The sequence below is a fragment of the Carcharhinus amblyrhynchos genome, unplaced genomic scaffold (genome assembly GCF_965287045.1).
Source record: "Carcharhinus amblyrhynchos unplaced genomic scaffold, sCarAmb.v2.hapA scaffold_43, whole genome shotgun sequence".
NCBI lineage: Eukaryota > Metazoa > Chordata > Chondrichthyes > Carcharhiniformes > Carcharhinidae > Carcharhinus > Carcharhinus amblyrhynchos.
Genome location: NW_027649784.1, coordinates 3,109,770 through 3,125,553, shown reverse-complemented (window position 1 = coordinate 3,125,553; position 15,784 = coordinate 3,109,770). Strand labels below are relative to the sequence as shown.

At 48.1% G+C, this 15,784-nt stretch overlaps 1 protein-coding gene and 1 long non-coding RNA gene across 3 annotated transcripts in view; one reads left to right on the top strand and one right to left on the bottom strand.

Annotated features, from left to right (window-relative positions):
• The window catches only part of LOC145337123 (uncharacterized), a 46,747-nt gene that overhangs the window by 15,140 nt on the left and 15,823 nt on the right, over window positions 1-15,784 (top strand). Inside the window, exons 3-7 of the mRNA XM_080181890.1 lie at window positions 1,632-1,976; window positions 2,595-2,706; window positions 9,633-9,780; window positions 14,074-14,121; window positions 15,196-15,273. Of these exons, the coding sequence (XP_080038016.1) occupies window positions 1,632-1,976; window positions 2,595-2,706; window positions 9,633-9,780; window positions 14,074-14,121; window positions 15,196-15,273 (731 nt within the window). The remainder of the gene's footprint in view (window positions 1-1,631; window positions 1,977-2,594; window positions 2,707-9,632; window positions 9,781-14,073; window positions 14,122-15,195; window positions 15,274-15,784) is intronic.
• Window positions 11,432-15,784, bottom strand: part of LOC145337125 (uncharacterized) — a 32,805-nt gene continuing 28,452 nt past the window's right edge. For both annotated transcript variants that reach the window (XR_013885312.1, XR_013885313.1), the window contains one exon: window positions 11,432-12,134. This is a non-coding gene — a long non-coding RNA (uncharacterized LOC145337125). The remainder of the gene's footprint in view (window positions 12,135-15,784) is intronic.

Below are 15,784 nucleotides of genomic sequence, written 5' to 3'. Positions count from 1 at the left end.
ATTGTCAAACGATACAGCAGAATAGAGATTAGTTGCAGATATGGGCAGAGAAATGGTAGATGGAGTTTAATCTGGACAAGTGTGAGGTGCTGCACTTTGGGAGATCAAATGTTAAGGGTAAGTATACAGTTAATGACAGGACCCTGAACAGCATTGATGTACAGAGGGATCTTGGGGTTCATGTCCATAGTGCCCTGAAAGTGGTAGATAGGGTGGTGAAGAAGGCATGACATGCTTTATTGATTGGGGCATTGAGTACAAGATCAGGATGTCATGTTGCAGCTTTATAAAACTTTGGTTAGGCCACACTGCGAGTATTGCATTCAGTTCTGGTTGCCACACTATAGGAAGGATGCGGAGGCTTTGGAGAGGATACAGAGGAGGTTTACCAGGATGCTGCCTGAATTAGAGGGTAGTCTCACAACACCAGGTTAAAGTCCAACAGGTTCATTTGGTAGCACGAGCTTTCAGAGTGCTGCTCCTTCATCAGGTGAGTGAAGTGTTGTGTTCACAAACAGGGCATATATAGACACAAACTCAATTACACGATAAGGGTTGGAATGCAAGTCTCTACAGGAAATCAAGTCTTTACAGGTACAGACAATGTGAGTGGAGAGAGGGTTAAGCACAGGTTAGGGCGATGTGTACTGTCTCCAGACAGGACAGTTAGTGAGGATTTTACAAGCCCAGGCAAGATGTAGGAGTTACAGATAGTGTGACATGAACCCAAGATCCCGGTTGAGCTGTCCTCGTGTGCGGAACGTGGCATTAGTTTGTGTTCAGCGATTCTGTGTTGTCGAGTATCTTGAAGGCAGCTTTGGAGAACGCTTACCTGAAGATCAAAGACTGAATGCCCTTGACTGCTGAAGTGTTCCCCGACAGCCTGCTGATTGTCAAGTGGTGCCCATTCATTCGTTGCCGTAGCATCTGCATGGTCTCCCCAGTGTACCATGCCTCGGGACATCCTTTCCTGTAGCGTATCAGGTAGACAACTTTGGCCGAGTCGTAAGAGTATGTACTGTGTACTTGGTGGATGATCTCACGTGAGATGATGGCGTCCGTGTCGATGATTAGAGCTATAAGGAGAGGCTGGACAAACTATGGTAGTTTTCTCTGGAGTGGCGAAGGCTGAGAGGAGACCGGATAGAAGAATATAAAATGATGAGAGGCATAGATAGGGTTGACTGAGTCGGAATCTTTTTCCCCTGAGTTGAAATGCCCAATACTTGGGGGGCCCATTTAAGGTGAGATTGAGAAAGTTCAAAGGAGGTGTGCGGGCAAAGTTTTTTTTTTACACAGGGTGGTAGGATTCTGGAATGCGCTGCCAGGGGTGGCAGTGGAGGCAGCTATGATAGGGGTGTCAAAGGGGCTTTTAGATAAGCACATGAATATCCAAGGAATAGAGGGCTGTGGAGCAAGGGAAGGAAGAATGTGTCAGGTTCAGCACAACATAATGGGCCACAAGGCCTGTTCCTGAACTGCACTGTTCCCTGTTCAGGTTAATACAGTTAGGTTCTAAGTAAAGCTCTCCATCTGGCGGATATACACCAGTTGTTTAACCCACTGTGTTCCTAATCTGTATGTGTGCTTTGTTTTATTCCCACTGATCTTGTTTTGGAATGGCGTTACAGATATGCTGGGAGTGAACGGGCACCCCCTCAGTGACCCAGATGAAGTCCCACCCTTGGATGCCAGCACTCCGTGCCAGCGCAGCGTTGGAGATGACAATGGGATTGTGATCAGTCATGTATGCAGCATTGGCTCCCAGATGGTGGAGCAGCTGTTTGGGGATGAGGACAGCGGAGAGGGTAGTTCAGCAAGCATTAGCAAGCACAAGCACGAGTCCAACAGCCCAGCCACTGGTGCAGGACAGCTGGAGACTGAAGGAGGTACTACAGCGCAGTCAAAGAGCGGTGATCGACCTGGCTCAGCCCACGTGTCAGCGATGAGCAACGAGCATATAGCCTGCATTCATGGTAAGGACCTTGCTGTCATCTGCTAACGTCATTGCACACTCCCTGGGCGTTTTGGCCATCATTTTTTTGTGATGTGCGGCACAGACACGATGGCTAATATTGCTGCCTCTCAGCGCCAGGGACCCGGGTTCAATTCCAGCCTTGGGTGACTGTCTTTGTGGACTTTGCACGTGTCCAAAGATGCATAGGTTAGGTGGATTGACCATGCTAAATTGCCCCTTAGTGTCCAAAGTTGTGTAGTTAGATGGATTGACCATGCTAAATTGTCCCTTAGTGTACCAAGATGTGCCTCTGTGATCTATAAAGCATTTAAACATGGGTACGATGGGTATAGAGGGATAAGGGCCAAACGCAGGCAACTGGGACTAGCTTAGGGGTTAGAAAAAGGGACAGCGTGGCTAAGCCAGGCCAAAGGATCCATTTCCATAAAGCTCTATGACTTTGGGTTAGATGGATTGGCCGTGCTAAATTGCCCACTAGTGTCAGGGGAAACTAGCTAGTGTAAATGCATGGGGTTATGGGGATAGGGCCTGAGTGGGATTGTAGTCAGTGCGGACTCGATGGGCTGAATAGCCTCCTGCTGCACTGTAGGATTCTAATGGTGACCTTCCTTTTCAGGCCTTCTGGATGAGTATATCCAGACCTATGGCAGCTTAATACCCCTCAACACAGATGAAGTAATTGAGAAACTGCAGGATGTGTTTGAGGAAGATTTCTCCACCTCACACAGGTACACATTGTGTCATGTATGTTGCTTCCACATCTGGTTGGAGCTCTCTGGTATCGTGTGGTGTCAAGTTTAACTTTTATCCACAATATGGAAATTTACACTAATGTACCAACCTTGTCATCCCTCCCTCTCTCTTCTTCGGAGCCCTCTCTCTTACCATGTCTGCTTTACCTTTCAATACCCTTCACTCCAGGCTCACTGTTTCTCTGCTGCTTTCTCTCCCCTACTCACCTTTTGCCCACTCTTCGCTTCCCTCCCACCCTGTGGACTGAGTCATTGCAGACTTTTCCCTGTGGGTTAAAAAAGGGGATCTTTACTTTCTTTGATAGGGTGGCACAGTGGTTAGCACTGCTGCCTCACAGCACTAGGGATCCAGGTTTGATTTCCGGTTTGTGTCTCTGTCTGTGTGGAGTCTGCAAGTTCTCCTCTGGTTTCTTCCCACAATCCAAAGATGTGCAGGTTAGGGGGATTGTCCATGCTAAATTGCCCCTTAGTGTCCAAAGATGTTTTAGTAAGGCATTTGATCAGGTTCCCCGTGGTAGTCTCGTGAAGAAAGTAAGGAGGTGTCGGATGAAAGCAAATTTGGCCGATTGGATAAGTAACTGGCTGTCTCAAAAAAGGCAGAAGGTGGTGGCGGAGGGAAAGTTTTCAGACTGGAGACCAGTTACCAGCGGTGTACCACAGGGATCAGTGCTGGGTCCTCTGCTATTTGTGATTTTTATCAGTGACTTGGAAAAGGGGGCTAAAGGGTGGGTTAGTAAATTTGCTGATGACACCAAGATTGGTGGAGGGCTCTTGTAGGCTGTAAAGAGACATTGATAGGATGTAGAGCTGGGCAGAAAAGTGGCAGATGGAGCTTAAACCTGATAAGTGCGAGGGGATTCATTTTGGTAGGACAGACTTGAATGCGGATGACAGGGTCAATGGCAGGATTCTGAGGAATGTGGAGGAACAGAGAGATCTTGGGGTTCATATCCACAGATCTCTGAAGATTGCCACTCAAGTGGATAGAGCTGTGAAGAAGGTTGATAGTGTGTTAGCGTTTAAGAGCCGTGTGGTTATGCTGCAATTAATACGGACCTTGGTGAGACCACATTTGGAATATTGTGTGCAGTTCTGGTCTACCTCACTATAAGAAGGATGTGGAAGCATTGGAGAGAGTGCAGAGGAGATTTACCAGGATGCTGCCTGGTTTGGACAGTAGGTCTTATGAGGAAAGGTTGAGGAAGCTGTGGCTTTTCTCTTTGGAGTGGAGGAGGATGAGATGCAACTTAGAGGTTCGACAAGGTACCTCACAAGAGGTTATTGCAGAAGGTCAGGGGACATGGAGTTGGGGATAGGGTGTTAGCATGGATAGAGGATTGGTTGTCAAATAGGAGGTAGAGAGTGGGGGTCAATGGGTGCTATTCGGATTGGCGGTTGGTGACTAGTGGAGTGCCCCAGGGGTCGGTGCTGGGGCCTCAGCTATTTACCATTTATATAGATGATCTGGAGGAGGGAACCGAGTGTATGGTGTCGAAATTTGCTGATGACACCAAGATTGGTGGAACGGCAAATTGCGCGGAGGGTGTGGAGAGTCTGCAGAAGGATCTAGATAGGCTGGGCGAATGGGCCAGGAACTGGCAAATGGGATTTAATGTTGGCAAGTGCGAGGTGGTCCACTTTGGTAGGAATAATGGTAGGAAGGATTATTACTTATGTGGCGAAAAACTGCAGCAGGCGATGGTGCAGAGGGACCTTGGGGTCCTTGTGCATGTGTCACAAAAACCCAGCTTGCAGGTGCAGCAGGTGGTCAGGAAGGCGAATGGGATGCTGGCCTTCATAGCGAGGGGGATTGAATATAAAAGTAGGGAGGTCTTGCTGCAGCTGTATAGGGCATTGGTGAGGCCACAGCTGGAGTACTGTGTGCAGTTTTGGGCGCCGTACTTACGCAAGGATATTTTGGCCTTGGAGGGAGTGCAGAGGAGGTTTACTAGGCTGATGCCGGAATTGAGGGGGTTGAGCTATGAGGAGAGGCTGGATAAACTAGGCTTGTACTCGTTAGAGTTTAGAAGAATGAGGGGAGATCTCATTGAGACATATAAGATGATGAATGGGATGGATAGGATAGAGGTGGAGAGACTCTTACTGCTCAGAAAGGACAGTAGGACTAGGGGGCACAGCCTCAAGATAAAGGGGGGGCGGTTTAGAACGGAGTTGAGGAAGAACTTCTTCACTCAAAGGGTGGTGAATCTCTGGAATTCTCTGCCTGTTGAAGTGGTGGAGGCTACCTCGCTAAATATTTTTAAGACGCGGGTTGATGGGTTTTTGATAAGAGAGGGGATTAAGGGTTATGGGGAGAGGGCGGGAATGTGGAACTGAGCCACGACAGATCAGCCATGATCTTATTGAATGGCGGGGCAGGCTCGAAGGGCTAGATGGCCTACTCCTGCTCCTATTTCTTATGTTCTTATGTTTATAAGATGATGGGGGGGGGGGGATAGAAAGTCTCTGCATGTCCACTCTATTTCCTCGGGTGGATGTAGCTGTTACTAGGGGACATAAGTATAAGGTTCGTGGTGGGAGATATAGGAGGGGTGTCCGAGGTAGATTCCTCACTCAGAGAGTGGTTGGGATGTGAAATGCACTGCCTCTGTGATAGTGGAGTTGGACACTTTAGGAACTTTCAAGTGGTTATTGGATAGACACATGGAGCACTCCAGAATGATAGGGAGTGGGATAGCTTGATCTTGTGTTTCAGCGTAGCTCGGCACAACATCAAGGGCCGAAGGGCCTGTACTGTTCTATGTTTCTATGTGCAGGTTAGGTGGATTGGCCATGCTAAATTGTCCCTTAGTATCCAAAAATATGTAGGTTACAGGGATAGGGTGGGGAGAGGGTTTGGGTAAGATACTCTGACAGAGTGTCTCATGGCCCCTTACTCCCTTTTATTATTGGGACATCCTCAACATTTTTCCTGCGCCCATACCCTCTCTTTTACTTTGGATATTGTAATTTCTCCCACCCCTGTGCTCCCCCCCCCCCCCCCCCCCCCCACCCCCATTAGTTTAAAGACTGTAGATAGGGCTTCAAACTAATGGGGGGAGACGGTGAGCGCGGCGAGCAGGGTGCAGGGGTGGGAGCGAGCAGGGTGCAGGGGTGGGAGAAATTACAATATCCAAAGTAAAAGAGAGGGTACGGGCATGGGAAAATGTTGAGATGTCCCAATAATAAAGGGAGTAGGGGGCATGAGAAAGGTTGGTAGCTTTCCTTCAAATAAGGTCCAAGTAAAGGCTGGTATAAAGACACTTTACCTGAATGCACGAAGCATTCAGAACAAAGTGAATGAGCTGGTGGCGCAGATCAGCACAAATGGATATGATCTGGTGGCCATTACGGAAATGTGGTTGCAGGGTGACAGGGACTGGGAGCTCAATGTCCAGGGGTATCAAGTGTTTAGGAACGATAGACAGAAGGAAAAAGGGGGTGGGGTAGCTCTGCTGATTAGGGATAATATCAGGGCCATAGTAGGGGAAGATATAGGCTCCAAAGAGCAAAACGTGGAATCGTTGTGGGTGGAGATAAGGAACAGTAAGGGGAGGAAGACGCTGGTGGGTGTGGTCTATAGGCCCCCAAATAATAAGTTAGAGGTGGGGCGGGCTATAAACAAGCAAATAAATGATGCGTGCAGAAATGGAGCGGCCATAATTATGGGGGATTTCAATCTGCAAATTGATTGGTTGACCCAAGTCGGACGCGGTGGGCTTGAGGAAGAGTTCTTGGAATGTTGTCGGGATAGTTTCCTTGAACAGTGTGTGATGGAACCAACGAGGGAGCGAGCTATCTTGGATCTGGTGTTGTGTAACGAGGCAGGAAGAATTAGGGATCTTATTGTGAGGGATCCTCTTGGGACGAGCGATCATTGTATGGTTGAGTTTTTAATGCAGATGGAGGATGAGAAAGTAGGATCCCGAACCTGTGTCCTCTGAACAGAGGGGAGTACGATAGGATGAGAGAGGAATTGGCAAATGTAGATTGGGGGCGCAGATTGGTTGGTAGGACGGCTGAGGAACAGTGGAGGATCTTTAAGGAGATCTTTTTCGGTGCTCAGCAGAAATATATTCCGATGGTAAAGAAGGAATGTAGGAGAAGGGAATAAAGGAGAGTATTAAATTAAAAGCTGATGCGTTTAGAGTGGCTTAAAGTAGTGGGCGATTAGAAGATTGGGAAAGGTTTAAAAATCAACAAAGAATGACTAAGAAGTTGATAAAGGAAGGATAGACTATGAAGCTAAACTAGCACTAAATATGAAAAAGGACAGTAAGAGTTTTTACAAATATATAAAGAAAGGCTGGCTAGAGTGAATGTTGGACCCTTAGAGGATGAGAGGAGGGATTTAGTAGTGGGAGATGAGGAAATGGCGGAGGCCTTAAATAAGTTTTTTGCCTCGGTCTTCACAGAGGAGGACATGAATAGTTTGCTGGATATTAAAGATAGAAGGATGGTAGGAGTTGAGGGCCTGAATGCGATTACTGTCACTAGAGAGGTAGTGCTTAGTAGACTAACGGGACTGATGGTGGACAAGTCCCCAGGACCGGATGGAATGCATCCCAGGGTTCTGAAGGAAATGGCAGAGATGATAGTGGATGCCTTAGTGATTATTTACCAAAATTCGCCGGATTCCGGGGAAGTGCCGGAAGATTGGAAAACGGCTAATGGTACGCCGCTGTTTAAAAAAGGTAGCAACAAAAGGCAGGGAATTATAGGCCGGTTAGTTTAACGTCTGTGGTTGGAAAAATGCTTGAATCCGTCATCAAAGAAGAAATAGCGAGGCACCTGGAAAGGAATGGTTTGATAGAGCAGACGCAGCACGGATTCGTTAAGGGGAAGTCGTGTTTGACAAATTTATTGGATTTCTATGAGGATGTGACTAGTGCGGTAGACAGAGGGGAACCGGTGGATGTGGTGTTTCTAGATTTTCAAAAGGCGTTTGATAAGGTGCCTCACAAAAGGTTGCTTCAGAAGGTTAGGGTGCATGGAGTTGGGCGTAAGGTGTTAGTGTGGATAGGGGATTGGTTGTCTAATAGGAGGCAGAGAGTTGGTATCAATGGGTGCTATTCTGATTGGCGGTTGGTGACTAGTGGAGTGCCGCAGGGATCGGTGCTGAGGCCTCAGCTATTTACCATTTATATAGATGATCTGGAGGAGGGGGCTGAGTGTAGGGTGACGAAATTTGCTGATGACACAAAGATGAGTGGAAAAGCAAATTGCGCGGAGGGTGTGGAAAGTCTGCAGAGGGGTCTAGATAGGCTGAGCGAGTGGGCGAGGACCTGGCAGATGGAGTACAATGTTAGCAAGTGTGAGGTTATCCACTTTGGCAGGAATAATAGGAGGGATTACTATTTAAAGGGCGAAAAGCTGCAGCATGCTACGGTGCAGAGAGACCTGGGGGTCCTTGTGCACGAGTCGCAAAAACCCAGTCTGCAGATGCAGCAGGTGATGAAGAAGGCAAATGGTATGCTGGCCTTTATAGCGAGGGGGATAGAATATAAAAGCAGGGAGGTTTGCTGCAACTGTACAGGGCACTGGTGAGGCCGCAGCTGGAATACTGTGTGCAGTTTTGGTCGCCGCACCTGCGCAAGGATATTTTGGCCTTGGAGGGAGTGCAGAGGAGGTTCACTAGGCTGATACCAGAGTTGAGGGGGTTGGACTATGAAGAGAGAGACTAAATAGACTGCGTCTGTATTCGTTGGAGTTTAGAAGGATGAAGGGGGGATCTTATAGAGACGTATAAGATAATGAAAGGGATGGATAGGGTAGAGGTAGAGAGATTCTTCCCGCTTAGAAAGGATAGCAGGACTAGAGGGCACAGCCTCAAGATAAGGGGGGGGCTGCAGTTTAGATCGGAGTTGAGGAGGAACTTCTTCACTCAAAGGATGGTGAATCTCTGGAATTCTCTGACTGTTGAAGTGGCAGAGGCTACGTCGCTAAATATATTTAAGTCACAGGTAGATAGGTTTTTGACAGACAAGGGAATTAAGGGTTATGGGGAGAGAGCGGGAAAGTGGAACTGATCCACTTTAGATCAGCCATGATCTTATTGAATGGCGGGACAGGCTCGAAGGGCTAGATGGCCTACTCCTGCTCCTATTTCTTATGTTCTTATTGGTGCAGACTCAATGGGCTAAATGGTGTCTAATGCACTGTAGGGATTCTATGATTTTATTCTGTGATTCCCTAAAGGGTAAACAGACTGCCCAGTGAGGCTGAGAGATCCAGAAGGTGCTGGGCATGATTCCCTCTCTATCGAGTTTGCTGACCTCAGGCAGTCAGTGGAATTGTCCATGTTGTCCCCGTGTCCCTGGGTGCTGGGGGCTAAGAAAATTATCTCTTAGCCTGGGACTCTGCAGTGAGTAATGGGAAAAGCTTTATAAGCAGGCATGGTGGCACAGTGATTAGCACTGCTGCCTCACAGTGGTAGGGACCCCAGATCGTTTCCCGGCTTATGTCACTGTCTGTGTGGAGTATGCACGTTCTCCCTGTGTCTGCATGGGTTTCCCCCGGGTGTTCCAGCTTCCTCCCACACTCAAGACATACTGGATAGGGTGCCTTGACCAGAACAGGTGGCGGAGTGTGGCGACCAGGGGATTTTCACATAACTTCTTTGCAGTGTTAATGTAAGCCTATTTGTGACAAAGGTTAAATTCTCTCTCCTACTGAGTATAAATAAACTTTTATTTGGTGCAGACAGGATAAGGCTGTGTGGGATTGGGTCGGACAGGAATCTCATTGCTCCTCGCTCTTCTCGAGAGCGAATCATTCAGTCTTTGAGTGATTCTGAGGAGGAGTTGGGGGGATGGTAGTAGGGGGACATGTTGCGAAGAGTGGGAACTGTTTAAACTTGGGGCTGGAGTTTTCACAGTGATTTCCTCTGGCTTTGTACACAGGAAGAACATGATTCAGCATGTGATGCAATCATACCACCGGATGATTGGGAATAATGCAGTCCGGAACTTCCGGGTCACATACAAGAGGCACGTGCTGACCATGGACGACCTCTCCACTTTGTATGGACAAAACTGGCTTAATGACCAGGTTATATTCCTTCTTTTGACTATTTTGGATTGGCGAGGGACGATTGTTCATGTACGGGGGGAGTGCAATGGATGTGTAACCAAGTGGCCCGCACTAGTGTCATAGAGGTTTACAGCAGGGAAACAGGCCCTTCAGCCCAACTTGTCCATGCTGCCCCTTTTTTTTTAATAAACCCCTAAGCTAATCCCAATTGCCTGCATTTGCTCATATCCCTCTATACCCATTGTACCCATGTAACTATCTAAACGCTTTTTAAAAGACAAAATTGTACCCGTCTCTGTTACTGCCTTTGACAGCTCATTCCAGACACTCACCACCCTGTGTGGGGAAAAAAAAGTTGCTCCTCTGGACATTTTTGTATCTTAAACCTATGCCCTCTGGTTTTAGACTCCCCTACCTTTGGGAAAAGATGTTGACTATCTAGCTGATAGTTTATTATATAGACTTCTATAAGGCGGCACGGCACCAGAGGTCCAGGTTCGATTCCCAGCTTGGGTCACTGTCTGTGTTGAATTTGCATGTTCTGCCTGTGTCTGCGTGGGTTTCCTCCGGGTGCTTCGGTTTCCCCACAGTCCAAAGATGTTTAGGTTAGGTGGATTGGCTATGGCTAAATTGTCCTTTGGTGTCCAAAGATGTGTGGGTTATGGAGATTAGTCATATTAAATTGCCCCTTAGTGTCCAAAGATGTGCAGGTTAGGTGGATTGGCCATGCTAAATTGCCCCTCAGTGTCAGGGGGACTAGCTAGGGTAAATGCATGGGTTTATGGGGATAGGGCCTGGGCAAGATTTTGGTTGGTGGAGACTCGATGGGCCGAATGGCGGCCTTCTGCACTGAAGGGATTCTAAAGATCGCTCCTCAGTCTCCTACGCTCCAGAGAAAAAAGTCCCAGTCTCTCCAGCCTCTCCTTATAACTCAAACCATCAAGTCTCAGTAGCATCCAAGTAAATCTTTTCTGTACTCTTTCTGGTTTAATAATGTCCTTTCTATAATAGGGTGACCAGAGCTGTACAGTAGCAATTCTGAGACATGAGTTCTGTTAGCACCACCACATTCGGGGATTCTAAATTAAAATAATTAAATAAAACCTGGGAAAGAGAGGCGGAAATGAAAGCTGACCATGTAAGAATTGGATTGTCATCAAAACCCATCTGTTTCTCTTGTGCCCTTTGGGGAGCAGAATCTGCTGTCCACATCCCTGCCTACAGCCAGGGGGTTGATTTTTAACTTGCCCTCTTCACTGGCCTAGCTAACCACTCTGTTGTATTCACCACCAGGGTAATTAGGAGTGGATAATAAGTCCAGCCTTAACGGCCATGCTCACATCCCAGGATTGAATTAAAACACATACCATTCACATTATTTTCCCCTCCCTGATCACTGTCCGACTGCTGGTTAGTTTTGTGGTCTTGCCAACAGTTCCTGTTTCCCTTTACAGTGCTGGGCACTGAAGCCACAGCTTGGACCGTTTCACTGCTCAGCTGGCATCGCTGCCAGGCTCCCTTGCCACCGAGCTGCCCTGAACCTCAAGCAGTTGGCTTCAGCCCCTTCCTGCTCAGCAAAATCAGCCGGGGGGTGGGGGGTTGCTTTGCTGATCACGAGGGAAGTGCCATCCCTCCCAGAAAGATCTAAACGTTGCTTTTTATATACACTGTGAACCATTCTCATATCTGTAAGAAGTCTCACAACACCAGGTTAAAGTCCAACAGGTTTATTTGGAATCATGAGCTTTTGGAGTGCTGCTCCTTCATCAGATGACAAGACAACACAGAATCGCTGAGCAGAGACTGATCGCCAAGTTCCACACACATGAGGATGGCCTCAAGCGGGATCTTGGGTCCATGTCTCACACTTCATGTAAACCCCCCATCATTTGGCCTGGGCTTGCAAAATCTCAGTAACTATCCTGGTTTGAGGCAATTCACACCTCTTTAATCTGTGATTATCCGTCTGCACCTACAAAGACTTGATTACCTATAAAGACTTGCATTCTGACCATTATCTTGCAATGCAGTTTCTGTCGATTATATGGCTGTGTTTGTGAAACCCACCTCTCTACTCACCTGAGGAAGAAGCGACTCTCCGAAAGCTTGTGATTCCAAATAAACCTGTTGGACTTTGACCTGGTGTCGTGAGACTTCTTACTTTGCCCACCCTCGTCCAACACCGTCATCTCCACATCAGTTTGTGTGTGTTAGTTGCAAGTAATGTGCTGGTTGTCTGGTCTGTCCTTGAATTTGGGACTGTGCTGTACAATATGAGACATTTAATATTGCTTTGCTCCCTTTAAGTGGTTTCCCATTCAGATTCTCAGAATGTAAGGCAGTGAAGATGCTGGACAGGCCTAGGGCAGTACCTGTGGAATGAGAGAAAGAATTAATATTCTAGCTCGCTGACCTTTCTTCAGAACCGGGAGAAGTTTGAGGCTTTTAACAGTTATAAGCAGCTATGGAGTCAAGTATTAAAGTAACATTGTACAATGTGCACTGAGACTCACCGAGTGCGATCTTAACAGCCATCCACACCATGCTCCTGCTGCAGTGGGATCAGAGAATCTGGTGCCCAGCCAAATCTCCGTTCACTGCAGCAAGTTTGGAAAATCCACCAGGTGAACAGGTGCAATGTTCCGCCCTGGATCTTATGTCGCTTTTTCTGAGCTCTTCCAGCAGGCTGTATCCCTGGGGGAAGCTACGGTTTCGGACAGCGAGGGATGAGGAATGACATACATTGCTATGGGGGGGACTAAGGGAACACTAACAGTTTGTGTTATCAGAGCACTGTGTATAGTTTGCACCGAGGAGGATTTGGGCTGTGGAAGTGTGCCGGAGTAGAGGCACAATGAAATGAAACCATTCTGAGTAGGCTTTGAAGGTGGGAGTTGACAGTGACCGCAACTGGAACGGTAGCACAGTGGTTAGCACTGCTGCCTCACAGCACCAGGGACCCAGGTCAGTTCTCGGCTTGGGTCACTGTCTGTAGGGAGTCTGCACGTTCTCCCTGTGTCTGCGTGGGTTTCCCCCAGGTGCTCTGGTTTCCTGTCACATTCAAAAGATGTGTAGGTTAAGTGGATTTGATGTCCAAAGATGTGCAGGTTCGGTGGATTGGCCATGCTAAATTGCCCCTTTAGTATTCAAAGATGTGCGGCTTGGTCATGCTAGATTAGCCCTTAGTGTTCGAACATGTTTAGGTTAGGTGGATTGGCCATGCTAAATTGCTCCTTCGTGTCAGGGCGACTAGCATGAGGATACAGGGATAGAGCCTGGGTGGAATTGTGGTTGATGCAGACTCAATAGATTGAATGGCCTCCTTCTGCACCATAGGATTCTATGATTCTATAAGTGGGCAGGGTGTTCTAGAGGATGGGAATACAGGGAAAGGAAGGATGGCCACAAATGGGAAAGCAGAGAGTACAGGGGAAGGGAACCAACTGGATGTCTGCAAGGGAAGCTTCATGGAGATAATGTCAGGGAGAGATTTGAAAGACAGGCTTTGAAGCAAACTCACATTCTCCCCGTGTCTGCGTGGGTTTCCTCTGGGTGCTCCAGTTTTCTCCCACACTCCAAAGATGTGCAGATTAGGCGCATTAGTGGGGTAAGTACATGGAATTACGGGAATAGGATAGGGATAGGTCTGGGTGAGGTGCTGAGTCAGTTACAGGCTCTATGGGCCAAATGGCGGCCTCCTGCACCGTGGTGATTCTGTGATTCTAAAGCCAGCATTAGGTGAGTTCCAAAAGGGGGGCATTTAGTTTTGTCAAGGTGAGTATTGTGCATCCTTATCTTATGACAGTAGTTGGAAAGTATGGCAGTGGCCTCTGAAAGAATTGTTAAGAGAGTCAGTAACATACAGGGAATTAATCTTTGCGATTAGGGGGTTGGGTGTTGGTGCAGGGAGTGGGACGGTAGTAAAGCAGTAGATATTGGAGATAGCTGGACTGATGGATTAGCTCACTGCACAGCCTGCACACCTCAGACACGACCAGGGGATGTCCATTTGGATCTTTGGCAGAGCCTGACTGGAAGGCACTCCCGTTCAGACTCCCTCAGTCCAACAACCGACGAAACAGAATTAGCTGCGGCTTTGGAAGTGGGAACGCTGCAGTAAATGGGACTGGGAGCTGCTTTGGGCTGGGGAGGGGGCTTGAACTGATCAAATAGATGCTAAGATCAGATCAGCCATGATCTTATTGAATGGCGGGGCAGGCTCGAAGGGCTAGATGGCCTACTCCTGCTCCTATTTCTTATGTTCTTATGAGGCTGTCCTTGGTGTCAGATGAAGTCCTTTTTCTTCTGCAGGTCATGAACATGTACGGAGATCTGGTCATGGACACAGTTCCCGACAAGGTATGTCCACTCATTGGTGTCTGTGTACCCATATGCTGCTAATGTGCTAAAGTTCTCCCTCCTCTTTACTCTGGTGGAGGCGAGGAAAGCATGGGGGAATGGCAGGGTAACTCAGTCTCGTCACTCGATCAGGATTGGTACAAACTCGAAAATGCAGCTGCCTGTTCTTGCTCAACCGATTGAAGCGAATGGGTTTTGAACCAGAAAGCATGAATTTCAATATCCCTTGCGTGACTTCTGAGACACATTCAGCTGTGCTTGTCTCTGAACCGTGATGTTCACTTGTTCTGCCCGCTGCCTTTGCCCGGTGCCCACTGTTTAATGACCCTCTCTTCAGCCTAAGAATAAGGAGTAAGCCATTCAGGACTGAACTGAAGGAGAACTTCTTCACTCAGAGTTGTGAACCTGTGAAATTCTCTACCGTAGAAAGCTGGTGGGGCCAGTTTGTTAGATATGTTCAGGAGGGAGCTGGATGTGGCACTTGTGGCTAAAGGGATTGGGGGGGGTATGGAGAGAAAGTGGGAATGGGAAACTGAAAGCGCATGAACAGCCATGGTCATATTGAATGGTGGAGCAGACTCAGTGGGCCAAATGGCCTACTCTTGTACCTATTTTCTCTGCTTTCTGTGGAAACAGTTCTTCCTTTTTCCTGGTTTATCAAAGCCCCCGTGATTAAAAGCCACTTGAGAATCTTCCTCTAGTTACCCAAGAAGAACATTGTAGCTTCTCCAATCTCTTCAGGTAACAGAATCCCTCATCCCTGGTCCCATTCTGGTTAAACTCCCCTGCATCTTGAGTCTAAATGTCACACCAGAATTGTCCGTTCAGGAAGAGCGTAGATGCCTCGGGGGAGAGGAGTCAAAGATTCAGAGTTTGGCCGAGAGATTGTATGGATTGGTGTTGTTTAGAGGTACTGCCAGGGAAATGTTAGATGGATTAGCCCTGGTAAAGGTGTGGGGTTACAGGGATAGGGTGGGGGGAGCTGGGTAAAGTATTCTGTCAGTGATGAGGGTGGGTTTGCACTACAGCGTGATATCGCTGTGTAAGAATTTCACGTCTGTTTCCCTCATTCAGGTTCACTTCTTCAACAGCTTTTTTTATGACAAGCTGAGAACCAAGGGCTACGACGGAGTCAAACGATGGACTAAAAATGTAAGATTTCCAACTGAATACGAACCTCGGGTGTGGCGCAGATTGAATGTGGAGCGAAGCTTTCCCGGACCGGTCCCTGAACTGCCATCCTGGAATGCCCACAGCCCCCCGCCCTGTTCCCCAGTCCCGACTAGTCATTCCCCCGCCCCCCCCCCCCCCACCAAGTCCCAAGTCCTGGCTCCCCCTCCCATTGCCAGCTGGTCTCCCAGTCCAGCTCCTGCAGTCCCAGCTGGCCCACCAGCTGGATAAAGCTCCTTTTATAAGCTGTGGCAGTACTCCCAGTGTCTGCATGGAATGGATGGAGTGTTTAGAACCTGCCCCACTCTCCCAAAGTGTCTCCCGCTGTGCCAATGTGAGACTCCTCCTCAGTCCTGTAAGGGGTGATGTTCTTTCCCCACCCCTTGGGCCTTTGTTGTTCTCCTTTCCACCCTTTCACATTTTCTCTGAGAACTATCCAAAAGCATTGGCTCGCTGTGGGTCGTGTTGCAATGGTTCTGACCCCCCCCCCAAT